Raw genomic sequence first — 12,112 nt, forward strand, 5'->3', positions numbered from 1 at the left:
TCAGTTCTTGAACCAATTGATCAAAATCAGAGTACAGCAATGCTGTGACTACTTTGATCACCTTGCACTAAAATTGACTTTATTTTGTTCAAGTTGTGTTCTTGTAAAAATTGTGTATAATTTGTTTAATTTGTTTTTCTTATTACTGCTGCTTATGTGATGCTCTGTGCCTGTGATGCTGCTGGAAGTAAGTTTTTCACTGCACCTGTGCGTATGTATACTTGTACATGTGATAATAAACTCACCTTTGTCTTTCATCTTGATATTCTTACCAAAGACACTCAATATCTTGTCTGCACCCTGCTATCTTCAGAATGCTATAGTAAACTGTTCACAAGTTTTTAGAAACATAGAAAACCTATAGCACAATACAGGCCCTTCGGCCCACAAAGTTGTGCTGAACATGTCCCTACCTTAGAAATTACTAGGCTTACCCATAGCCTTCTATTTTTCTAAGCTCCATTTACCTATCCAAAAGACCCTATTGTATCCACCTCCACCACCGTTGTCAGCAGCCCATTCCACACACTAACCACTCTCTGAGTAAAAAAACATACCCCTGACATCTCCTCTGGACCTACTCCCCAGCACCTAAAACCTGTGTTCTCTCGTGGCAACCATTTCAGCCCTGGGAAAAAGCCTCTGATTATCCACACGATCAATGCCTCTCATCATCTTATACACCTCTATCAGGTCACCTCTCATCCTCCGTCACTCCAAGGAGAAACGGCTGAGTTCATTCAACCTATTCTCCTAAGACATGCTCCCCAATCCAGGCAATATCCTTATAAATCTCCTCTGCTCCCTTTCTGTGGCTTCCACATCTTTCCTGTAGTGAGGCGACCAGAACTGAACACAGTACTCCAAGAGGGGTCTGACCAGGGTCCTATATAGCTGCAACATTACCTCTCGGCTCCTAAATTCAATTCCATGATTAATGAAGGCCAATACACGATAGGCCTTCTTAACCACAGAGTCAACCTGTGCAGCAGCTTTGAGCATCCTATGGACTTGGACCTCAAGATCCCTCTGATCCTCCACACTGCCAAGAGTCTTACCTTAATACTATATTCTGCCATCATATTTGACCTGCCAAAATGAACCACCTCACACTTATCTGGGTTGAACTCCATCTGCCACTTCTCAGCCCAGTTTTGCATCCTATCAATGTCCTGCTGTAACCTCTGATAGCCCTCCACACTATCCACAAAACCCCCAACCCTTGTGTCATCAGCAAACTTACTAACCCATCCCTCCACTTCCTCATCCAGGTAATTTATAAAAATCACGAAGAGTAAAGGATCCCAGAACAGATCCCTGAGGCACCCCACTTGTCACCGACCTCCATGCAGAATATGACCCCTCTACAACCACTCTTTGCCTTCTGTGGACAAGCCATTTTTGGATAGAAAAAGCAATGTCCACCTTGGATCCCATGCCTCCTTACTTTCTCAATAAGATTTGCATGGAGTACCTTATCAAATGCCTTGCTGAAATCCATATACATACATACACACACACACACACACACACACACACACACACACACACACACACACACACACACACACACACACACACACACACACACACACACACACACACACACACACACACACACACACACACACACACACACACACACACACACACACACACACACACACACACACACACACACACACACACACACACACACACACACACACACACACACACACACACATCTACTGCTCTTCCTTCATCAATGTGTTTAGTCACATCCTCAAAAAATTCAATCAGGCTCGTAAGGCACGAACTGACCTTGACAAAGCCATACTCACTATACCTAATTGTATTATATCTCTCCAAATGTTCATAAATCCTGCCTCTCAGGATCTTCTCCATCAACTTACCAACCACTGAAGTAATACTCACTGGTCTATAATTTCTTGGGCTATCTCTACGCCCTTTTATTGAATAAAGGAAAACATCCACAACCCTCCAATCCTCAGGAACCTCTCCCGTCCCCATTGATGATTCAAAGAATATCACCAGAGGCTCAGCAATCTCCTCCCTCGCCCCTCACAGTAGCCTAGGGTACATTTTGTCTGGTCCTGACGACTTATCCAACTTGATGCTTTCAAAAAGCTCCAGCACAACCTCTTTCTTAATATCTACATGCTCAAGCTTTTCAGTCTGCTGCAAATCATCACTACAATGACCAAGATCCTTTTCCATAGTGAATACTGAAGTAAAGTATTCATTAAGTACCTTTACTATTTCCTCCGGTTCCATACACACTTTCTCACTGTCACACTTGATAGGTCCTATACTTTTAATGTTTCTTCACCCATCGGTCATGGTCTCATCCAAAGTAAGAGCATTGGTACCTTTCTCTTAAGCTCATTCATATCTCTCTTTCCTTTTGTTCCTTAATCCCTCACTTTTTCAATGAATTTGAAAGAATTTTGTCTTGGCTACAAATCCATGGAAGGCTGGGTGTGTGGCAGTTTTCCCTGGTCTGCAAATCAGTTCAGGCTTTCAGATATACTGAAACTTGGCTTCCTGTACCTTCAATGGTAGATACATCAGCCTTTAGCTTAAATGGTCCTTCAACTCCTTTTTCCATCTTTAAAATCAAGTTCAGATGTATTTCTTCAACCATGACTTTGGTTGTGATGAGCGTTAGTTTTTTTTTTGAGTGCTGTAGGACACTTATTTCATAAAATATTTGAGACAATTCCTTTCCTCACCCAATGACCTCACATGCTCACAATAAATTGCTGGTGATGTTTAATAATTGGGCTTTAAAAGTTCCCTGCTGAGGTCTGCTTTTTTATCTTTAGGTTGTAATGGGGGTTGCTCAGCTTTACTGGTATCTTGCACCGAAGTCAGAGGTCAACATTGTTGCAAAGTCTTTGGTTCGATTGCTTCGAAACCATAGGTGAGTTACTTGCTTAAATCTATTTGCAAGAATGTGGCACTTCTCCAGTCTCTGTGTTGAAGGTTTCATTCATTTGAAGTTATCAAATAAAGATTGATGACAAACTTAAATTGTGAAAATAGGTTGTTGGCTTCAGTAAATATCTGCAGCTTTAGAAATCTATGTTTTGTTTTGCGTTTTCTGCAGCTCTGTTGAGGTGATTTAACACTGCCCCGTCTTGTTAGGAGTGTATTGTTGAGCCATTCGGCTCGGAAAGTTCCGAGTTTCAAAGCCTGTTCTGTACTTTGTTAACAAATCTCAATTGGTGAAGGAAGATGACTTGATTAGTGTGGGTTATCAAAGAATTACCACTCATAAACTTCTAAAAATCTTCACTAGTAAATATTGGATAAATAAGGTTAAGGTGGTTTACAAGATATCCCTTGTTGGCTGAGAACTTTTCAGGATGAAGTGCACCAAAGTTGACTACTTTTTTCCTTATAAGAATATTTGCTCCTGAGCAATTTCATTAATTTTAATTGTGGCTTGCAGCTTGGACTCATTCCAAATTGAGATGGAACTTGTGAAGCTGTGTTCCAGTAGTTTACCTTGGATTCTAAACTGTTACTGGTTCTTATGGTGTTAAGGGGCTCAATGTTGATTCTAGGCCAATCTGAAGTGGCACACTCCATTAAAATGAATGGGGCTGCTAAAGTATGATAATACCCAGCTGTAATCTGTCACTTGAGCAGCTGTGAAAAGAAATAAAGGTGTAAATCTTTTTTTGATAATGCTAGTTATTGTTCTGGTTAAAGTTAGAAGAGCTGGGAGAGTATTTTCTTCCTACAAAAATGTATATTCTTCACTTGACGGGTTTTCTCAAACTATACTTCCTACTACCTAAAAGGTTTTACTGACTGATAGAAATTTGCTGTTTGCTAACACTAATTTTTCTCTTTAACATGCAGAGAAGTGCAGTACATTGTCTTACAGAACATTGCTACGATGTCTATAAAAAAAAAGGTAAGATTTTGTTAGTTTTTATATAGCTGTAAAGAAAGGCACATCTAATTTTTTCTTTTTAGCCTTAACAAGATCTTAAAGAAACTAATTTTCTTCTCAGGGAATGTTTGAGCCATACTTGAAAAGCTTTTACGTTCGGTCAACCGATCCAACCCAGATAAAAGTTCTGAAGGTATCAAATTGTATTTCATTAATTAGTAGTATAATAGTAAGTCTGCCATCTTGATCAAAATATGCAATTGGGATGGAAGTAATATCTGTACAATAAATGTGCCTGTGATTTTTTTTATTCTGTGTTAAAACTGTGGTATGCTTTGTGGAGCATTTTGTTACTCTCTTAAGATGTTTTATTGTTGTGTACAGCTCGAGATTCTGACAAACTTGGCCAATGAAGCCAACATCTCTGCAGTCTTACGAGAGTTTCAGGTGAGAACAGTAGTGGTTAATGCCTGATGTGACTGATGCCCTCATAGCTTTTGTAATTCTGCTTAGTAATCTTTTGTCAGGCATAGAGATGATAAATATGAACATTATTTATGTAACTTTCTTGAATTCTTATTGTCTGGTTTATCAGGGAAACTTCAATAGCTATGTAGTGCACAAAATATTTTAAAGAGATTTGTGTCATAGATGAGGGTGTATGGGAGATGTATGTCATATCTCCCATACACCCAGGTTTAATTCCCTAATGGAGAGTGAAGAATAGTAATCTGTTCTCAGGGTATTGCACACACTACTGTTGAAGAGCTAGAAAATGGTGCCTAAAAATAGAATTGATCTGTAGCATAAAATTTTGGCAAGGTGAGTTAAAAATAAGTTGACCAATGATCATAGTCTTAGATGACCTAAGAACAAGGAATTGTTGGTGAGAGACTGTATTTTGCCACTTGGTGGCACAGTATGTCAGTGTATTCTGCTCTTGCTCAATCATGTACTTATTGGCTATTTTTCATACAGTCTTGTCAAAATATAATAAAATTAATATCTAGATATCAATAATTGACGAGAATTTTAAAAGTCGTATTTTACAAATGTCACTTATTTTGTTATGGGATTTCGGTAATGCTGTGCTTGTAACAATAAAGTTAAAGTGGTTAATAGTCACTTTATTTCTTTTCACGCTCAGACCTATGTGAAAAGTCAGGACAAACAATTTGCTGCAGCTGCAGTTCAGGCAATTGGAAGATGTGCTACAAATATTTCTGAAGTTACCGATACCTGTCTTACTGGGTTGGTCTATCTGCTGTCCAACAGAGATGGTAAAACATTACTATTATTATCTGCATACTTAGAGTCAAAACTTCATCTTTTTTAATTAGACACTTGGAGAAGGATTTCCTTACATGAATGAGTTGGACTGTTTCTGTAGATGTGTTTAAATATGACCTTGTTATACCTCTCACCGGGCTCATATACAAATTTGGCTCATTAGCTACCTCTGCTATCTGCCACGTGACTCAATGGTGAGAAGGCCACCTTTCATGAACAAGATTTATCTAGTGTCAGTACTATTTGGGGATCAACCAAACAGGAATGGTACGATGTTCTGTTTAAAGAAACCTCGATCTGAGCGAATGCTATGTTAGTACTGCCCATACATAATTATCTGTCGAGAAGAAATAACAGATCGTGCACTGTATAAAATTATAAAGAAAATATATTTACTGATTTCAGCTTTATTAAACAGTTATTAAAAGAAAGAAGAAAAAAATAAAAGGACCCATTGCAATTAGACCAGTCTAAATGTGCACATGACCGTTGGAGCTCATCTCTACCAAAGCCGGGTATAACCATTACTCACAGCGCCAAACCCAGTCTGTGAAACAACACCCACCACAGTCCGAACTTTCCTTGATGTCCAACTCGAACAAACTGGCTTTCTCTCAGGAGTATTGGCCCTTCCTCCTTGGAGTCATTAATCTGCACAAAGCACTACATGCAATGGGGCCTCTCCTTTCAAAGGCATTCTACGTTATCTTTCCATCTGCTCCGCTCCATAGCCCCTGCAAAAAACTCCAAAGCGGATAACTGTCCATCACAAAACTCTCTCCACCCCATGCTCTCTAGAACGTTCTCCAGATCCCACCATCCTGATTGGTTGACACAACTTTCCAAAGTTGGACAGCAGGTTGTCTTATCTTTAGCAAAAGCATTCCACCAGCAGGACACACTGTTTTTGCAGAATGATGCTAAAATGAAATACCTACAGCATAGCAGTAGAAGTCTTAACCATGGCTTTACATTGTGGTATAACTAAAATGCAGAAAGATTACAAATGTTGAAAGATTAACTAGGCCCAAATGGTCAAAATTTCCATTCAACGCACACAAAATGCTGAAGGAACTCGGCAGGTAAGGTAGCATCTATGGAGGGTGAATAAACAGGCAATGTTTTGGTCTAAGGCCCTTCAACTTTGTGTTCAATTTTAATGTTGGCAAAGCTCTATCCTGACTGAATGGTACTTCTGTCCTTCTCTCTCTATCTCTTGTGCTTTCATATGTGCTCTCTCACAGAAACTGCTGGGTTTAAGTTGCTCTGTTGAGAAAAGAGGCTGTTAGAGGTGCCATCATTCAGATGAGATATCATGCTAAGGCTCAATTAGTCCTTCAGGGTGGGTGTCAAACATCTCATGGTAGTGCTTGGAGTCATAAACCTTCATGTTCTGGCCAGAGTTTCATTCCATGAATGTGGCTGATAATCTTGTCACTCACTCAGTTGCTGTTTGTATATCACTATAGCTGTTATTTTCTTTACTAAATGTTTCTACTTACAATTGCTAACATTAAGCTTCCCTTACAACTTTCTAAGATCTAAATAAATAATTCTACTGTATACTTGTGTCATCTAGAATTGGTCTAGTTGAAGGCCTTCCTCACGTGATTTTAACTGGTTTAACTGATCACTATCTATGAACTGGAGAGTCTTTAGTTCAGCACCAAGAGCAGGAAACCAGTATCTGTGCATGAATTCGCTTCAGCTGGCACATTGGCAACTAACTTCAATGTTCACCTAAGAAGTGGGAGCAAGGCAGTTGTCACTTAAACCTGCTGTTAGTAAGATCATGACTCATCCAGTCCCTTGCCGCATCATTCTCTTGAATCTAATGGACCAAATCTGCATCACAAGGGCACCTAAGCCTGCTGGGTGTGATAAGAGGTAACAGGGTGATTGGACCACATCTAATGTTGTCCTGCTTGTTGAATTGCTTGAGCTGCTGCTGCTTGCAATAGGGATTATCCAAAGTTAATCTCTCTCATTTGGACTGGAAATAAATGGAGAAAGCCAAAAATAGACCAACATTGAGCAGCTACATGATCTGAATGAAGTGGACATTGCAGGCAACAGTGTTGGGGGTGGGGGTAAAGTCATTCATCACTCTCAATTGCAATGTATTAAAAACATCAAGGCAACATTTAAAAGACAATTGTCATTGTTTATAACTAGATGTTTTGAATTGATATTTGCACTGCCAGATTCTTTTTCTTTCCTCAATTTTACTTTCCCTTTCCACCTAAATTTATTTGCTATTTCTAAAGTTATTTTTCTACTTACTAATTGTAACAGCTTGAGCTAACTATCCTACAAGAGTATTTGTCCTAATCCTCTAGAAATACATTCTGGCTGATCCAGGTTTCTTATTCTCCAGAAATGTTTCCCAAACCCAGAATCTAAAGATTTCCCTCTTACAGCTGCACGTTTGTCTCTAACACCTTGCCAATTCTGTACTCATTGGCAAGTGTAATAATGTTGTGCCTACCACTTTTTGAGATCATGTTTATAAATTTATTTCCCAAAATAAGATGACAAAATCTATGGCCTTCATTCTTCCTATGCAGACGCGTGTCTGTGTCTATCCATAGTAGTGTAAATTTGGACTGTGACCAAATTTATCTTTTATCCCCAACTTCCTAGAATATACAGTGCTGCTAAATGCTATTCCTGACTCCTGCACAGACAAGGCAGCAAAGTATCATGGAAAAATTTGCTTGCTGTTTGTGCACATAGACGTATACACAGCCCTCAGTTCTATGAATCTCTATATTGGTTTCCTGATCTTTTGTCACTTTCCCAAGAAAGCTGAGAAACTCTTCCAAGACCTATGCTGATAATTCCAATTACGCTCTTTGAGGAACACTCATTCTCTATTTACACATACATAATCTATGGGATGAACTCTAAATTATATAGTCTACACAATCAGTTGTCTGAAATGGCCTCATCGTTACCCATGATTCCAATTATGAGAGACCTCCTGAGTTCCCACTTGACAAAGGAAGTGTAATCAGTGAAATTATGGTGTTCTTCTATAACTCTACTTCTTGGAACACCAGATGTCAGTTCTATTAGTTTTGGACTCTTCGGGCTGGGTTTTAGAATCATGGTACACAGAAGCAGGCTCCTTGTAGGATTTTGTGAATAAGACATGTGAGAGTCGTTTTATGTTCTTAGCAAAAGCTGTAACCCATTACTTCAATTACAAACAAAATAAAAGCAATCCCCTTACATTGCAGTCGTTAAGTCAGGCCCAGTCTGTTAAAGTGAATACTACTCAATGACAGTGTTTGAGAGTTATGTAGAACAGTTTCTGTTATGAACAATGTGTCATCTAACACTCATTACATTACCCTATACCCTCAGCTCACTATACCCATGCTGACCATCAGTATTTCATCTGTAACCTTTGCCTTGGTGATATTAGTGCTTGCTCAGATACTTTTTAAATGTTGTGTAAGTACCTGCCTCTACCTTGTCAGCAATATTTGTTTAATTTATTGAGGTATTTTCAGTTTAATTGTTTTATTTTTATTTTCCCAGTTCTTAATTTAATGCCATTGCTAAAATACTATAACATTCATCAGGAAAGGCAAACTTGGGTATGTTATTTTATTTCCCCTTGGAATCCTATATCATTTATGTCAAAGTTGACAATGCGCAAAACTGCTTATTGCGCTGTGGGTGTGGTTGTCCCTGGATTTTGTACACAGGAATCATAATGCTTACTTATCAGACAGGGAGTGGGGAAAAGGCTGGAACTAGTAGTCAATTTTACTTTTCTGGCTGTTGCACAGAACATTTTATCAATCTTCCTCCATGTTATTTTGCTTAGACTTTAATTTTCTTTGGACTTCGACCATTTCTTCTTTCTACCATTCAGAACGTCGAGTACAATGGTTTAAGACCAGGACACAGCCTCAGAATGGAGTGGCATCCTTTTAGAGTGGAGATGAGGAAGAATTTCTTTAGCCAGAGAGCTGTGAATCTGTGGAATTCGTTACCACAGGTGGCTAAGGAAGCTAAATCATTAGGTATATTTAAGGCAGAGGTTGATTGGTCAGGGCAAGGAGGAATGTGGGGAAAAGGCAGGAATTTTGGGTTGAGAAAGAAAATGGATCAGCCATGATGATATGGTGGAACAGACTCGATGGGCCGAATAACCTAATTCTGCTCTTATAACTTAGTCTTATGGGTCAAAATTTTATACCAATTAATGTCAGGGTTGTGTGTATGTACTTTGATAATAAATTTACTCTGAACTTCGAACATCGAGCCAGCTGAGCAAAAATCGTCAAGTTTATCTTCTTTTTCTGATTTCAAATTGCTGCTCGGTTCCAGCCCAACCTTCAGTAGAAAGACCCTGCCAAGTAAAGGCCTTTGCATATGTAAATGCTGTTACTTGAAGAGTTAGCAAGTATTACCCAGGCATTAGCTAAAAAACTTTGGATAGTTAGTTAAGCCATGCCCCTTTCAAAAATATATTGGATGATATTGCTAGTTTCTAATGTTATTAAAAGTGTTTGAAAGCTATTAAAAATCAAGCAGATGTTAACAATTTTTAGCAAATTAAAATGTAAATGAAGTTTATTTTAAGAACACTTCAGAACAATTTTCCTCAAATGAAATTTATTTTCAGATTACCTTTATCACAGCCATTGTTCTGTATTCACATGAATGAGTCGCCATTCTTGGGGTAGGTTTGAACTGTCGAACTGTTGGGAATTGCTGCAGCATTGAGGATCTCCACTAGGTATCTAACATCAGAACGTAGTTTTGAAAATGAACAGCAAAATATGGCTTGCAAGATTGGGACTTGAATGATTGCCTGTGAAACCTGAACTTGAATTGCAGAAAAATAGACCATTCTGAAAACAAGTTCCTCAGCATCACATCCCTGCTCTTGTATTCTAGACCTCTTGAAATGGATGCTAACATGACATTTGCCTTCCTCACCACCGACTCAACCTGCAAGTTAACCTTTAGGATGTTCTGCAGAAGGATTCCCAAGTCCCTTTGCATCTCAGATTCCTGGATTTTCTCCCCGTTTAGAAAATAGTCTGCACATTTATTTCTTCTACCAAAGTGCATGACAGTGCTTCTTCCAACATTGTATTTCATTTGCCAGTTTCTTGCCCATTCTCCTAATCTGTCTAAGTCCTGTATTCTACCTGTTTCCTCAACGATACCTGCCAAAATGTTGTAGGCGCGATCTGAGACATCCCTGACCCTGGCACCTGAGAGGCAACATACCATCCAAGTGTCCTGTTCACGTCCACAGAATAACTCTTCTGTATAATCTTTGCTGTATCAACCAGAAATGAGACTGATTCCTTGAAAGTACCCAACAAATCTTCACAAATTAGAGATTCATTGCAAAATTAATTGTACTGTTGGATTATTGGGAACACCCTGCACATACATATCAATGCAGTACTTAATTGAAATAATCTCTGTATATGATGAAAATATTACCCCGTGGTAATTTTTGATGTATCTATTTGATCCAAAATCATCTGGATGTTACTTTTCAAGTAAACTTCATTCTCCTTTGATCCTTGTTGATTGGGACATGAGTATATATCCATACTTTGATATGCAGAGCCAACCAACTCAGCAGGCTCTGCATTTAATGAAATTAAGGTTGCATGAGAAGAACTTGTAGGATTTCCATATGATGTGCAGGTGGTCCCCGAGTTATGAATGTTCGACTTACAAATAGCTTGTACTTATGAACTGAGGAAGGAGAACGCCGTTCGCCATTTTAAGTCATTGCCGTTGACACTGTGTTGAGTGTGTAACTTTGTATTTGGCTTAAATTTTTCTTAAAGATGAATCTTAAAGATTCACGCTGACCCCACCGCCTCTTTTCCGGTCAGCTGATGACGCAGTGAGATCAGCACCGGGCTCGAGAACGGAGGTTCCCACTTTTGATCCAGTGACACACCGCACGCGAGCGCGCTCTCCATCCGTGCCAGGTTGATGTTGAGCTCATAACTCGACCTCGTAAAATAAAAAACATTGCCACCTCCAGTTTAAAATCCCACGCGGAATATTGTGGAGGATCAAATACCCAAGCCCAGCACAGCCCCCACTTGTTCCATTTCACCTGTTGCAGTGCGGTGGACTTTAGGACCCGGGGCATTTGGTGCAGTGGTCCTTAGGACCTGGCAGAGCTCGGGACCCACAGCCTGCAGTGTTTCTGTTCCGTTGACGGGAAGCGATCACGATTGAAAATAAAGTGGAAATAATAAAGCGATCGGAAAAAGGTGAATCGCCATCAGTCAGTGGAAAAGTGTTAGGCTACAGTCGGTCAACAGTCGGAACAATTTTAAAGGATAAAGTGAGAATAATGGATCATGTGAAAGCCCCTGCCCCGATGAGAGCTACAATTTTTACTAAGCAACTCAGTGGTTTAATTATAGGAATACATACGTTTCTTAAGTGCTTTATATGCATAGAAAGGTAAAATATATACACTATATACTAAGACAAGTGTTTGACTAACTGACGCTAAATAATACCAGATGTACTTGTTCCGACTTATGTACAAATCCGACTTAAAGACATACTCAGGAACGGAGCTCATTCGTAACCCAGGGACTGCCTGTATATTCACTGTGTGTTCTGTAATTGAAGCAGATTTCAAGAAGCTTTCTTGAAGGAGGGCAGTCTTTAAAAATCGCACTTGTTTCCTTATGGTGGAAATCAAGCAACTTAAACCAAGCTGCTGGTTAGCTTCATTTCATGAAAAATTGGAAGACGATATATAATGAGTGGAAAATTTTAAAGCACCATGGAAAGCCACGTAATTTCTTAGAACAAATCTATATGCACAGATTGTACAATATCTGACCCCCAAGAATTACTTTTTCTTTATTTATAGCACATGTATTGTTTTAAATGCAGGTC

General features: G+C 39.2%; 1 protein-coding gene across 2 annotated transcripts in view; it reads left to right on the forward strand.

The window, feature by feature from the left end:
• The window catches only part of ap3b1a (adaptor related protein complex 3 subunit beta 1a), a 251,519-nt gene that overhangs the window by 95,539 nt on the left and 143,868 nt on the right, over positions 1 to 12,112 (forward strand). For both annotated transcript variants that reach the window (XM_059974482.1, XM_059974483.1), the window contains exons 9-13: positions 2,829 to 2,926; positions 3,874 to 3,928; positions 4,029 to 4,100; positions 4,292 to 4,354; positions 5,055 to 5,187. In XM_059974482.1, coding sequence (XP_059830465.1) covers positions 2,829 to 2,926; positions 3,874 to 3,928; positions 4,029 to 4,100; positions 4,292 to 4,354; positions 5,055 to 5,187 — 421 coding nt within the window. The remainder of the gene's footprint in view (positions 1 to 2,828; positions 2,927 to 3,873; positions 3,929 to 4,028; positions 4,101 to 4,291; positions 4,355 to 5,054; positions 5,188 to 12,112) is intronic.

This window comes from Hypanus sabinus, chromosome 7 (assembly GCF_030144855.1).
Source record: "Hypanus sabinus isolate sHypSab1 chromosome 7, sHypSab1.hap1, whole genome shotgun sequence".
In the NCBI taxonomy this organism is placed as follows: Eukaryota; Metazoa; Chordata; class Chondrichthyes; order Myliobatiformes; family Dasyatidae; genus Hypanus; species Hypanus sabinus.